The 15,250-nt window shown below is 42.3% G+C and overlaps 1 protein-coding gene across 27 annotated transcripts in view; it reads right to left on the minus strand.

The window, feature by feature from the left end:
• Window positions 1–15,250, minus strand: part of ANK2 (ankyrin 2) — a 382,082-nt gene that overhangs the window by 95,532 nt on the left and 271,300 nt on the right. For 18 of the 27 annotated variants that reach the window (XM_069978472.1, XM_069978476.1, XM_069978474.1 and 15 more), the window contains 5 exons: window positions 13,515–13,700; window positions 12,247–12,270; window positions 9,671–9,769; window positions 3,291–3,389; window positions 1,450–1,548 (listed from right to left, as the gene is read on the minus strand). In XM_069978472.1, the coding sequence (XP_069834573.1) occupies window positions 1,450–1,548; window positions 3,291–3,389; window positions 9,671–9,769; window positions 12,247–12,270; window positions 13,515–13,700 (507 nt within the window). Of the gene's footprint in view, window positions 1–1,449; window positions 1,549–3,290; window positions 3,390–9,008; window positions 9,074–9,670; window positions 9,770–12,246; window positions 12,271–13,514; window positions 13,701–15,250 lie in introns of those variants that run through there. The other 9 variants (XM_069978475.1, XM_069978481.1, XM_069978463.1 and 6 more) reach the window with 2 other exon arrangements.

The following is a 15,250-nucleotide window of genomic DNA, read 5'->3' on the forward strand; positions in this document are numbered from 1 at the left end:
ATGATCAAAACTTTTGACATGTTTCTATAACACGTCAACTTTAAATTATAGTAATATTTTAAAGGGAATCTGTCACTAGATTTATGCTGCCTTAAATGAGGGCAGCATAAACTAGTTATATAAATACTGAACAGATCGGTGTATTACTTAAATAATTTTGTTCAACGGTTCTCCTAATATGCAGGAAAATAGGATTCTTGCCACACCTCTCCCCCCGCCCTCAAGCTGCTGACTGACAGTTGTCTGCCTATACACAGCATTGATAGATAACTGTCGATCAGCAGCTGGTGGGCGGAGTTTTATGCTTCTCATAAATATCCAGGACTACTGGGGTCATGCACATAATGGAGAGGACTACTTATTGTCCATGTTATTTAGGAGAATATCTCCAAATCAGCTGCACAGAACAATGTAAGTGATACATCATTCAGTTCAGCTTCTCTGTCACTACTTAATGCTACCCTTAGATAGGACATCATAAACTTGCTAACAGAGTCTCTTTAAAGAGGATGTACCACCCGGTACATCCTCTTTAACCTGAACCCACGGATCGATCGGCGGCGGCACAGCGCCCTTCGTCCAGCGGTACCGGCCGGTGCTGAAGCACTGGAGGTCGGCCGGGCCGCCCCCAGTAGGAGGGAATTCCCTCCCCTGTATGACGCGGCTCCATTCATTCTAAGCGAGCCGCGTCATACAGGGGAGGGAATTCCCTCCCCCTGGGGGCGGCCCGGCCGACCTCCAGTGCTTCAGCACCGGCCGGTACCGCTGGATCGAACGGCGCCGTGTCGGCGCCGATCGATACGTGGGTTCAGGTTAAAGAGGATGTACCGGGTGGTATATCCTCTTTAAGGTACCCATACAAATGGGATAGCCATCTGCCAAACATTTGTCAAGCCAATAGCTCCGGTTCCTGTATAGAGAAAACAAGTGGTGGGCCAAATGCAGACTGCTCTGGTGGTAACTTATCTCTCTAAGAACAAAAGAATCAGGCAGTCAAATTCCACATGCCTGATTGTTTTCTTCATTGTCATGGACTGTTGGGAGAGAGATGGGGGTCCTCATTAGACAGATGACCAGTCTGGCAGATTCCACCAAATTTTTCTAATGTATATGGGACCTTTACCTTTTCACTACACCCTAGTTATTCTTTATGAAAATATACTGGACTGTCGCCTATTTTCCTAAGGTTGTTAATTCATGCCAAGTCACTTAAAGGGCACCTATAAATAAAAACAACAACGTTTGACATATCCTAGGGACATACCAGAGTTGTCGGTGGAACAGCCCCGCTGGATCAAGGATTGCTTGGGATCTTAATACTCAGACCCCAACCAATCAATACTATTGATATCCCTATATCAAAATAACTTGTCTTATTTTAACAATCACAGCTAGAGGTTCCGTCATTAGCAAAATATATATATATATATGTATATGGTGAGCATTTGCCTTGGTCCTTGCAAGCAGTGGTGCTCCTCTCTCTAGAAGCAGCTCTACAGCAGTATCATGTCCACTCCGTGCTGCACAGTGTAGTGGTGTAAGTCCATCCTGTAATAAGATAATAAACAGGAATCTGATCAGCCATTTTAATATCAAGTATCAGCATATCTGAAAGCTTAACCTTTAATATGAACATTGTAGCAGGACAGTCAGAGATGGACCAATTTAATCAGAATTGCCTCTGCTCTCTAATAAAATTTGTGCATTTTGCATCATTGCAGAATATGGCAATGCATATTTTTTTTTAGCAAACACATTGGGGGACATTTATGAAGTCCCGCGTTTTTTACGAAGCTTAGGGGATTTATGTAGAGGCGCATTGCCTCTACATAAATCCCGATCACACGGAGCCAGCCTGTGCGAAAATTTTAAAACCTATGGTTTCAGTATAATTTTTCCACGGAAAAATGCGGTGCACGCAGAGGCCACGCCTCCTCAGTGTGCGGCTGCCCCCTCTCCGCCCCACTGGTGAAGGTGCCGCAGATAGGGCCGGTGCAAAAAAAATATTCGCAAAAATACCCTTTGCGAATATTTTTACGCCAAACAGCCCCATCTGCGCCCAAAAAGGGCATTTCCGCCTTTTCATACATGTCCCTCATAGTTTTTAAGTGTAATAAAACTCTTATGAACAGTTTCTAACAAGGTATTTATGTAAGCGTATCAACTTACAAAATAAAATGAACACTTTATTTGCCCCAACAAGATAAATATCATAAATAAATAAAAACTTCCTCAGTTATTTTGGTCATCCTACCTTACCGAAAATAAAATAAAAAGTGATCAAAATGTCATATACACACCAAAATTGTACAAGAAAAATCCTGTCAACTCATCCTGCAAAAAACAAGCCCTCACACAGCTCCAATGGTGAAAAAAAATAAGAAAAGTTCGGCAACACGGAGCAGCTATTGCATATTGTGTGTGGGTGTGGTATCACTATCATTGTCATACGCACCTTACCCCGCCACACCTCCAAAGGATTATTGCCACAAACAAGCATAGGGAGGCTCCATCCGTCTTCTGCCATATTACGTCATTATGCTAAATATGTTTATTTAGCAAAATCTTATTACCATATTATTAGGGGCCCCATTCTATCTGAGACACCTAGTAAAGTTCTTGCCTATACGCTACTCTTTAACACTTTTACACAATTAAATTTAGAAAAACAGATCCAGACCTAACGCTAAATTATTTAAAGATTCTTCTTTTCAGGAGAATGGATGCGACTTTATCATCTATAATTAATTCCTCGGCAGATTTATATCTTTATTATGTTGTGAATTATTTAAGGACCTCCCCAAACTCTGCGTGCTTGGATTATTCATTCTCCATTAAGCTGAGAGAAGAAAACTCAGGAGCTTGCTAAGGCGCCGACTTCCCTCCAGATGTGTCACTAAATTGTAGTCATTGCAATGGAATTTGACAGACAGACAGCACAAATTAAACTGTACACAAAAAGGTACATAAGCGATGCAAATCACAGTTGATGTCTAAATTTTAAACTATATTTAAAGGGGTACTGCGGAGAAAAAACATTAGGGGAGATTTATCAAACAAGGTGTAAAGTGAAACTGGCTCAGTTGCCCCTAGCAACCAATCAGATTCCACCTTTCATTCCTCACAGACTCTGAAAAATGAAAGGTGGAATCTGATTGGTTGCTAGGGGCAACTGAGCCAGTTTCACTTTACACCATGTTGATAAATCTCTCCCATTAATTTTTTTTTGTATACTAGATACCGATCTGAAGCCTTCATATTTTGCAGACAAAACGCCAGTGACATCTTACCCTGGTTTTGGCATCAATTTGTCCTCCTCGGTCAAGCAATAATTTCACCATATTAGTATTTCCTCTTTTGGAGGCCACATGCAATGGGGTAATTCCATTCTGCATGGAAACAAATAAACAATAGCATTTAACACAGCACATGCTTTTTTTCTTAGTTTTTTTTATGTTTTAAAATCTGCTTTTTGGGGGACATTTTCCCATAAGTGTTTCACACATCATATGATTCAATGATTTATGAAAAAATGTCAGAAAAAGCAACAAATCAGACAACCCACATATTTACACATGTGTTGTTTTTAAGCAGGGGCAAAAAAAACAATGGAGGCCTATGGGAGAACACTGAAAAAAAAGCCAGTTTGATTGCTGCACTGTGGAAAATAAAACTCCATTAACCCAAAAAGTAAAACTCTATGAAAAACATTGTTTGTACTGCACATAATACATTTGGTTTATTTGATATATTTGTTTTCAGTTTATTATGTTAAGTGCTGAGCAATCAGCTGGCACGATACAAATAAAAGCATTATTATTATTATTATTATTATGTACTCTGGCCATAATATAATGCTGCTCCAGCATAGAAAATAAGAAACATCTTACCTCACTGCGCTTCCCCGGGACCTTCTTCAGCGTCTTCGGGTCCCCTGCTGAACGCTCCCACTGCCACCTCTGAGATGGAGTCATCTGAGCAGTGACAGTCGATCAATCAGTGACAGAAGCGGGGCAGTGCCATAGCCAGTGATTGGCTGAGTGGCAGCGGTAGACCTGAAGATGCTGTAGGAGGTCACGGGGAAGCATGGCGAAAAGTTCCTTATTTTTTGTGCAAGAGCAAAATTATATTACAGTGTATATATATATATATATATATATATATATATATATATATATATATATACATATATATATATATATATATACAGTGGTACCTTGGTTTAAGAGTAACTTGGTTTAAGAGCGTTTTGGTTTAAGAGCTCACAGTTTTTCAAAATTGTGACTTGGTTTAATAGCATTGTTTTGGTTTAAGAGCTCCCTGCACTGGGCGGGAGGGCGAATGGGGGAGGGGCTTGGCATGCACAGTGGGGTCTACAGCTCTGTACTCTGACCCAGGAAGTCTCCCTCACCTTCCAAATCATAGCAGATCCACTTCAGGTTGGGGCTTACATCAGGGGACAGGACTGTGGAGGTAATCTCTCCATAGCTGTAACCCACTGGCGTAGCTACCATGGGGTCAGGGTACGCCGTCGCTATGGGGCCCGGGGGTTTAGGGGGCCCGGGCCCCCGCGTTAAAGTATGCCCCCGCTCCCTGTATTGCCGCTCACTATGCATATGCATAGTGAGCGGCCCTGAGCCATCCCCTCCGCCCGCCCCTTCTATCGCTGCTCAGCTGAGCCGATCAGAAGCCCGGAAAAGTGCAATGAGCAGCACTTTCCTGGGCTCCTGATCGGCTGAGCGGCGATGGAGGGGGCGGGCTGGGCGTGCGGAGGGGATCGCTGTCCTACTCACCTGTCCGCCGGCCCCAGCAGCTCCTCTCCCGACACTCCGGTCTCCCGTCATCCTCCGGGCACAGGCAGTGGGGTACAGAGACGCTGCCTGTGTCCCGGAAGTGTTCTGCAGCGGCAGTCTCTCTGTCCCCGGCTGCCTGTGCCCGGAGGATGACGGGAGACCGGAGTGTCGGGAGAGGAGCTGCTGGGGCCGGCGGACAGGTGAGTAACCTGTTTGTTGTTTTTCTGGTCGCAGGGGGGATTGGCTACTATGGGGGGCACTGTATGGGGCATTGGCTACTATGGGGGCACTGTATGGGGCATTGGCTACTATGGGGGCACTGTATGGGGCATTGGCTACTATGGGGGCACTGTATGGGGCATTGGCTACTATGGGGGCACTGTATGGGGCATTGGCTACTATGGGGGCACTGTATGGGGCATTGGCTACTATGGGGGGCACTGTATGGGGCATTGGCTACTATGGGGGCACTGTATGGGGCATTGGCTACTATATGGGGGCACTGGCTACGATGGGGGCACTGTCTGGGGGCATTGGCTACTATATGGGGGCACTGTATGGGGGCATTGGCTACTATATGGGGGCATTGGCTACTATATGGGGGCATTGGCTACTATATGGGGGCACTGTATGGGGGCATTGGCTACTATGGAGAACACTGGCTACAATGGGGGCACTGTATGGGGGCATTGGCTACTATATGGGGGCATTGGCTACTATGGGGGCACTGGTTACTATATGGGGGCACTGTATGGGGGCATTGGCTACTATATGGAGGCACTGGCTACTATATGGGGGCACTGGCTACTATATGGGGGCATTGGCTACTATGGACGGAACTGGGGGGGCGGGGGGGGGGGTCCCCAATTAAAAGTTTGCTATGGGGCCCAGCTAGTTCTAGTTACGCCCCTGCTGTAACCCCTCTCTCCCCGGACAGAGCGTGATGCATGTATGTGCCCACATCTGCCCTGCTCATTCCTTCATGCTCCCTGCAGTCTCTGTCAGCTCTGATTGGTCCAGGCTGAAAATACCCCCTTTCCATTGCTGTCATGTGACCACACAGACCTCTGACAGCAGCCGTGCTTCTCTATTCGAGCCTGTTGTACTACGCTCCTGCATTATGGGCATCTGCAGTTCCATTCTGTATCTACAAATTGCGGCTGTTTTTCAGGTTTCTGCACTTACTCTATAATATATTATACACCACATGCTGATTTCCATACTGTACAGTAACTTATAATGGGACATATTCAGCTGTTTTTAAATGTTTGTTTCATTTGTTTTACATGTTATTCAGAATATAAATTCACTATTTTTGGGGTGTGGAACCAATTGTCTGCATTTCAGTAATTTCTTATGGGAAAACTTGCTTTGGTTTAAGAGTGGATTTGGATTACAAGCACAGTCACGGAACGAATTATGCTCGTAATCCAAGGCACCACTGTATATATATATATATATGGCTTGAGTACCCCTTTTACACCTGGATTAAGCTTTCTCTAGACAAAAGAAATTAAAGGGAATCTGTTATCATCAATGTCATGCTGCCTGCTACATGAAGTAATCTAGGCGGTCTCGGGTATTGTAGCTGCTTCCCACCCTACCAGTCTTATTTGCTAAATCTCTCTATGTTTGGGTAAAGGGAGGAATCTATTACTCAAGGCCAGCAGGATTGTCTGAAGCCACTGATGACAGGTTCCAAAACCAAACAAACCCAAGGAGGTCCAATATGAAATAATTGTACTGTTAAAGAAATACCGTATCTAACCCCCCCGATAGTATTGTGTCTATTTGATGAGTATAAGTCCTTCCCATTTGTGTCTTTTAAAAAGTGCCCGGGCCTTGGTTAGAGTTAAAAATGATCTTTTAATCTGCAGCAGCCGAGTCAATGTGGCGCGGCCTAGAGTGTCTGTGCCCTAGGCTTGCGACACCTCTCCTTTTTTCCATGCCACATTAACTTGGCTGCTGCAGATTACCCTAACCAAGGCACAACACACATTATTTGGACCCTAAGTCCAACACACATTATTTCTCTTTAAGGGCACTGCTCCAAGGTATTGTGATTTAGAACATATAAGGCCATGTTCAGATGTGGGGTACAATGCAAGCATTCAGCAATTTGCAGTGCTGAAGATGTGGATGTTTTTCATGCTTAGCGGCAAAAGTAAGTGTTAAAATTGAAGCAACATCTGTCAACGCCCTAGCATGCTCACTCATGTCATGTCTTGTGGATTTTCACTATGGAGGTCACACCTTGCAATTTATACTGTAAAATCCACTTTTTTATTCCTGTGATTCTAAAAGGGTCGCTCTGAAGACATAAACAACATTTTAGTGACATTCACTCTTTAAATAGTGATTCCACAATGATAGTGATGATTTATATTTTCCTTTATTATACTTATAAATCTGGTCAGGGACACACATATAATATGTGTGGTTGTACAGAAGCCTAATAGGTAAAGGGGCGCACTGCCTATGTAGAGAATTCAGGTAACAAGATGTAGAATACCTTTCTACTAGCACTGGATATACAGTATATGTGAACACTGTAAGAATGAAATAAAAAGGCCACCAGGGGGCACCATAACAGCAATATCTAGACAAAGGAGCTTTCTTTGAATTCCAGTTGAAAAATGACATTTTAACTGCTCTATCAGAGAAATGTCACATTCACCTATTTTTGAGACATGCCTTTTAAGTATCTTTATGCTATGTTCACACTTTCCTGTCTGACACAGTGCTCTATGTTGCCACCTCTGTCCATGTCAGGAACTGTCCAGAACAGTAGAGGTTTTCTTTGGGGATTTGCTACTGCTCTGAATAGTTCCTGTTAGACAGGAAAGAATACACCATTTTCTGCAGGATATACAGCAGCTGAATCTATATAACTTTATGACACCAGTTGATTTGAAAGAAAATAATAAATTGCCGGAGCTCCCCTTCATTCACACCCCTGTAACTGAGGATCAGCAATTGGTTTCTATGTGCCTATTCACACATCTGCAATTGTTGCAGATCTGTGAATAAACTGTCATCTGTGCCACAAAAAAGATAGGACACGTCCTAGTGTAGACACGCAATTGCGGAATGGGTCACTATTATGTAGTCGTCCGTAAAATCGCAGACCACCAAGAATCCACAATTCTACAGATGTGTGAATGAGGCCTTACTTTTGACACAGGCCTAGCTTTGTCAATCTGTGTCAACCAAAAACTAGTTTACCCCCCAAAAGTTATACAAATCCCCAATATACACTTATTACGGGATATGCACATAAAGTGCTTTTTTCCTGCACTTACTACTGCATCAAGGCTTCACTTCCTGTATAGTATGGTGATGTCACTTCCAGGATAAAATGGTGATGTCACTTCCTGGATAACATGGTGATATCACTTCCTGTATAGTATGGTGATGTCACTTCCTGTATAATATGGTGATGTCACTTCCTGGATAACATGGTGATATCACTTCCTGTATAATATGGTGATGTCACTTCCTGGATAAAATGGTGATGTCACGCCCCGTCTCCCAGAGCTGTGCGGGCTGTGGCTGCTGGAGAGGATGATGTCAGAGGGATGCTTAGTGTCATCACGGGGCGTGACATCACCATTTTATCCAGGAAGTGACATCACCATATTATACAGGAAGTGATATCAACATGTTATCCAGGAAGTGACATCACCATTTTATCCAGGAAGTGACATCACCATACTATACAGGAAGTGACATCACCATGTTATCCAGGAAGTGACATTACCATTTTATCCAGGAAGTGAAGCCTTGATGCAGTAGTAAGTGCAGGGAAAAAAGCACTTTATAAGCATTTCCCGTAATAAATGTATATTGGTGATTTGTATAACTTTTGGGGGCAATACAATACTGTAATAAACATTTTCGCCTTTAACTTAACCACAGCAACCAATCACAGCTTAGCTGTTATTTTACCAGTTTTTGTTTAATATGTATTGATGAATCTGAACCATAATCTTATGTATAAGCCAGGAACCAGCTATACAGTCAAGGAGGCTTTCCACTGCTGCTCCACCTCTCGCTGATCTTGACTAAGAGGTCCCTTTCTAACAGGGATACCTTTAAGATTAAAGGGGCGGTGTCACGAAGCAAAGAAGGTAAAATCACATCTGTACCACATACATATATATGTAAACAAGTACAAATGTGCTGTTTTTAGTAAAGTGGCCTACATCACTCTACCAATATTCTTCCTGGTTTCCTCTCTAAACTGTGACCTTGCTGTTGCCATGCAACAGTGCAGACACTTTCCCATAATCCCTCTTGCTTGTATGTGAAGTGAATACCAACTGCCAGTACTAATGGGACAGATCATGTGACGACTGCACTGAGCATGTGTGACACAGTGGATACCTAGAGGGTCGTAACCAAAGGCAACGGATAATAAAACAAAACAGCACATGGGGGATAAGAGAGTCGATATCTGTCAAACAATACATTTCACATTGGAAATAGGTTTCATTTTATATATTTTGCAAAAAAACGGATGAAAAACTGATGAAAAAAATTGATGCAACTGTGTGCATCCATTTTTCCATTGACTTCCATTATAAAAAATAAAAAAAAACAGATCAAAACGGATCTGTTTTTTTTTAACGGACACAAAAATGAGGTCGACCGCGTTTTTGTGTACGCTAGAAAAACGGATCCGTTTTTTTTTTTTTTTAAATGGAAGTCAATGGAAAAACAGATCAAAACGAATGCACACAGTTGCATCCGTTTTTTTTAAATCAGTTTTTCATCATTTTTTTTGCAAAAAAAGGATGAAAAAAACGTAGTGTGAACCCAGCCTAACACCACCCCTTTAACTGAGAGCTTCAGCAATTTTTGATAAATATTCTTACTCTTGCTGTGAAGTCTACGCCCGCTCCTCTGTTGAGCAAAAGTGTCGCCACATTGACGTTTCCATAATGAGCAGCGATGTGCAAAGGTGTAAAACCACTCTGGAAAATCCAAGAAAACAGGATACAGTCAGTAAGCAACAGGCAATGGGCTATACCAATATACCTAGTGTGAGGAAGCATTAGCCTGCAGTAAAGAGTACCAGGGCGCAGCCTGGCTGTCCATGGGCGGTCAGTGAATAAGAGAAACATGTTAGGCAGCAATAAGCTAAATTAACATGAGTAAAAGGTGCGCTAAATTAGTACAGGATATATTCCAGAGCATGAAAGAGAGAGACGTTACATCAAAGACATTGTATTACATAAGGATGCAATAAATGTGTATATATTAAACATCACATGATATATATAGTTCCTGATCAAACCTGCATCACATTGCAATGCTGACTAAGGGGTTATTCAGGCTTAGAAAAACATGGCCTCTTTCTTCCAGAAACAGCATAACTCTTGTCTCCAGTTTGGATGGTCATTTACAAATCAGCTCCATTGAAGTAAGGAGCTTAAAGGGGAACTATCAGCAGGTTAGACAAATCTAACCTGCAGATAGCCCCTATAGCGACAGGGACACGAGGAAGAAGGTATGTGTCTTACCTTCCTCCTCGACTCTGCTCCCGCATTGTTAGTCGGGGTAAACTCTGCTTTGGAGCACCCTCATCTGGGCCACCCCCTCCATTGATTATCATTAGAAGGGGCGAGCCAAATGATGTGGCATTGCTCCTAACGGTGCTCTGGAGCAGAATTTACCCTGAGGATCGTCATTCTGGGCACTATCAGCAGCTTGGATTCATCTAATCGGCAGATAGTTCCCTTTAATTGCAAACCACACCTGACCTAGAGACAACAGTTGTGCTGTTTCTGGAAGAAAGTGGGCAAGTGTTTGTAATCTTGCATATAATATATGGATGTGGATGTGAGACAGACAGATAGATAGATGATAGGTAGAGATACAATAAACATCAGAATATATATACATATATATATATATATATATAGAGAGAGAGATATATATATATATATATATATATATATATATATATATATATATATATATATATATATATATATTAGAAAACCTATAAGGGCATATCATTGGTGCTATACATTAATGTAGTGCAGTGGTTACTGCCTATTTTGTCAGCGTTGCAATTGTTCTAATGTGCAGTTTGTCTGTCTGCAAGACTAGCTCTGCACGGGAATGACTGTGTGTGCAGAACTTCTGCTTATTCACGTCCCTGCAATGCAGCAATAAGAGGCGTCTATTACAGCAGCCCTATAGGGGGACTGTACGCATCTACAATCAATGCTGTAGCCTTAGTTATTACACTGACAATTATAAGTGGATTAACACATAAACAATATCGTCTATGCAGTATATGATATACAATATTAAGTCTGTTAAAAATTTTAAAAGCTTCTAAATGTCGTACGATTCTATCTATTCCACCTATTATAAAGTCATTAGTTTACAAAGAATCAATGTAGACCTATGGGGGGTTTCTGTATTGATATATGCTGCGACTGATTCCCAAGGTCATATATAGGGCACTGTGAGGATACAGCTTGTACACATACACATATAGCTTTATTTTCATGTGCTGTCTGGAATGTAAATTTCAATTTAGTATACAGATACGGTTACGTGCTTTGTAATGTGATAGAAACATGTGCCTTTCAAGAGGTGAAGTGAGCGCTCACACTGCGTTTTTGCAATCCGTTTTTTTTATCCGTTTTTTGCAAAAAAACAACAGATGAAAAAAACGGATGCATTGGTGTGCATCCGTTTTGATCTGTTTTTCCATTGACTTCCATTCTAAAAAAAACGGATCAGTTTTTTTGGACGGGCACAAAAACGTAGCTGACACTACTTTTGTGTCCGTTAAAAAAACGAATCCGTTTTGATCCCTTTTTTTTACAATGGAAGTCAATGGAAAAACGGATTAAAACGGATGCACACTAAAACGGATTGCAATAACGCAGTGTGAACCCAGCCTCATATAGCATCTTTCTTTCCCTAGAAATGGACAGCATTTTGACAGATAAGTCCCTAAACCTAACCCTTCACTATCTAAGCAGTAGAGATCTCCTTATTAAAGCCTCCTATTACATTGACCCTATTAACATTGCAATTGGCAACAACGGCCATACTTTTTACGAAAATATAGGTTGCTTTGCCTTCTATGGAATTCCGTCCGGAGCTATACAAATAGTATACGCTCCGGCCGCTCACTCCATAGTGTGCAGTGGGTAGTTCTGATGCAGGCGCGCACGGACGGGATGATCTTTTCAGAGAACGGCCATTCCGTGACCCAGCCGGTCACGGAACAGCCGGTCTCATACGTAGTATGAACATGGCCTTAGGCTGTTGCAAGTTTATTCAAAGACAACCATAGAAAAAAATTTCAATACATGTACATAAATGAGGTAATAAACACAATAGCATATTTAAGGACAACACAACACTTTACTTATAAAAAGATGCATGCAACATATCAGCAAGAAAGAATATTTCATATGTATACCTCTGTCGTCCTATTCACCATCATCTGAAGTAGCATGATTTGGGAAAAAGAGCATATATTAGTTGATAAACCATAACAATCAGAATTATTACTATTGCCAGTGGATGTAGGAAATGCCATTAATTCTTATTCTCATTGTCTGTTTTTTAATACACTACTACACAAACATTGGGGGAGATTTGGCGTAAAGTGAAACTGACTCAGTCGCCCCTAGCAACCAATCAGATTCCACCTTTTATTTTCCAAAGAGTCTGTGAGGACTGAAAGGTGGAATCTGATTGGTTGCTAGGGGCAACTGAGCCAGTCTCACTTTACACCATGTTTGATAAATCTCCCCCATTGATCCTATATTACACTGCATGCTCTGGGACTCTCATCTGATCTGATCTCATTTGATTGGTAAAATCAAAATATCGTCACCAAAAGGTTTCCGGGCTTGTATGGAAGATACAAAGGAAAAATAACATTAATCAAAAATCTGACAATGTAGATCACAGGTGTCAAACTGCGGCCCTCCAGCTGTTGCAAAACTACAATTCCCATCATGTCTGGACAGCCAAAGCTAAAGCATGATGGGAATTGTAGTTTGGCAACAGCTGGAGAGCCTGAGTTTGACACCCCTGATGTAGATGATTAAAAAATGCTGGTGACACACTGGTAATGCTTCCCCTGCACGTCCAATCTGTCAAAATAAAGTCACACTTGACTCATAAACAGGGCTCCGAGTGAAAGACTTACCATATCCACTCATTGATATTATTTAACGGGTTTGTCCAACGAAAATCTTTTTCTTTCAAATCAAATGCTTTCAGAAAGTTATATAGATATGTAATTTACTTCTATTTAAAAATCTCAAGTCTTCCTATACTTATCAGCTGCTGTATGTCCTGCAGGAAATGTTTTCTTTTCAGTCTGACACAGTGCTCTCTGCTGCCACTTCTGTCCTAGACAGGAACTGTCCACAGTAGCAGTAGATTCCCATAGAAAACCTTTCCTGCTCTGAACAGTTCCTCTCTGGGACAGAGGTGGCAGCAGAGAGCACTGTGCCAGACTGGAAAGAAAACACCATTTCTTGCAGGACATACAGCAGCTGATAAGTATGGGAAGATTTGAGATCTTTAAATAGAAGCAAATTACAAACGTATATACATTTCTAAAATCCAGTTGATTTGAAAGAAAAACATTTTCGCAGGATAACCCCTTCAATAATACTTGTTCCATGCAATGGATAGAAAACTGCAGCAGCTTTCTTGACGGCCATAGCTTACCTTTGACTGCACATCAGCATTATGGTCATTTTGAAGTAAGAGGGCAGCAGACTTTGTGTCGTCCTTCCTGGCTGCAATGTGCAGAGCTGGAAGTCTAACCTTTCCTTTAGTATCATTCTCCAAAAGAATGGCCACCACCATGTTATGTCCTTGCTGCAGGGCAACAGCCAGCGGAGTGAAGCCATCCTGTGAAGGAAGACAAAAGGCAGATAAGTTAAAATTAGTGATGAGCCGACCAAATTCGGGGAAGATTCGTTTTAAAATTCGCAAAATTTTTTTTTAATGATATACTTACCTGTCCACGCTCCCCTTGTGTCCTCTTCTGTGTCTCCAGTGTCTTCTATATCTCCTCCTGCCCACTCAGCCAATTACTGACTGAGATGGGACAGCAGCAGCCAGTGATTGGCTAAGCAGGCTGTCACTCTCCAGACAAGAGTGGCAGCCTGCTCAGCCAGTCACTGTCTGTTGCTGTCCTGTCTTAGGGCCCTATGAAACCAACAGATTATCTGAGAGATTGTTTTTGAGTCAAAGCCAGGAATGGACTATAAACAGAGAACATGTAATAAAAGGAAAGACTGAGATTTCTCCTCCTTTTAAATCCATTCCTGGCTTTGGCTTAAAAAAATCTGTCAGATAAACTGTTTGTGTAATAGGGCCCTTGGTCAGTAATTGGCTGAGCGGGCTGGAGGTGACTCAGAAGGGAACACCGGAGATACAGAAGAGGAAACCAGAGGTGCAGAAGACAGGTAAGTATTGCACCAAAAGTGCACTAAAACAGCTAAAAAATTGTTTTAGTTCAGGTCGTTTGGTGGTATTTGATGATGCACTATAGTTTTGATTTGTCCCTGGTGGTGAACCGACAGTGACACGTTAAAGGTAGAGCTGAGCGAACCTGCCGAGGTTCGGGTTCGTATGAACCTGAACTCTCGGCTTCTGACTGCCACTGTCTGCCTGCTCCGTGGAGAGGGTGGATACAGCAGGAGGACCGCCTGGAAAACTGGGATACAGCCATAGCCATAACCTGAACCTCGGCAGGTTCACTCATCTCTACTTAAAGGAGAAGTCCGGCAAAAATTTTTATTAAAGTATTGTATTGCCCCCCAAAAGTTATACAAATCACCAATATACACTTATTATGGGAAATGCTGATAAAGTGTTTTTTTCCCTGCACTTACTACTGCATCAAGCTGTCACTTCCTGGTTAAAATGATGATGTCACTTCCTGGATAACATGGTGATGTCACTTCCTGGATAACATGGTGATGTCACTTCCTGGATAACATGGTGATGTCACAACCCGACTCCCAGAGCTGCGCTGGCTGTGGCTGCTGGAGAGGATGATGGCAGGGGGATGCTCAGTGTCCCTCCAGTGCCCTGTGTCCCTCAGTGTCCCCCTGCCATCATCCTCTCCAGCAGCCACAGCCTACACAGCTCTGGGAGTCGGGTTGTGACATCACCATGTTATCCAGGAAGTGACATCACCATGTTATCCAGGAAGTGACATCACGTTATCCAGGAAGTGACATCACCATGTTATCCAGGAAGTGACATCACCATGTTATCCAGGAAGTGAAGCCTTGATGCAGTAGTAAGTGCAGGGAAAAAAGCACTTTATAAGCATTTCCCATAATAAGTGTATATTGGTGATTTGTATAACTTTTGGGGGGAAGTACAATAGTTAAATAAAAAAAAATGCCAGACTTCTCATTTAAGGGTGCAGTGAACATCATACGTCA

The sequence above is a fragment of the Dendropsophus ebraccatus genome, chromosome 7 (assembly GCF_027789765.1).
Source record: "Dendropsophus ebraccatus isolate aDenEbr1 chromosome 7, aDenEbr1.pat, whole genome shotgun sequence".
NCBI classification, from domain to species: Eukaryota; Metazoa; Chordata; class Amphibia; order Anura; family Hylidae; genus Dendropsophus; species Dendropsophus ebraccatus.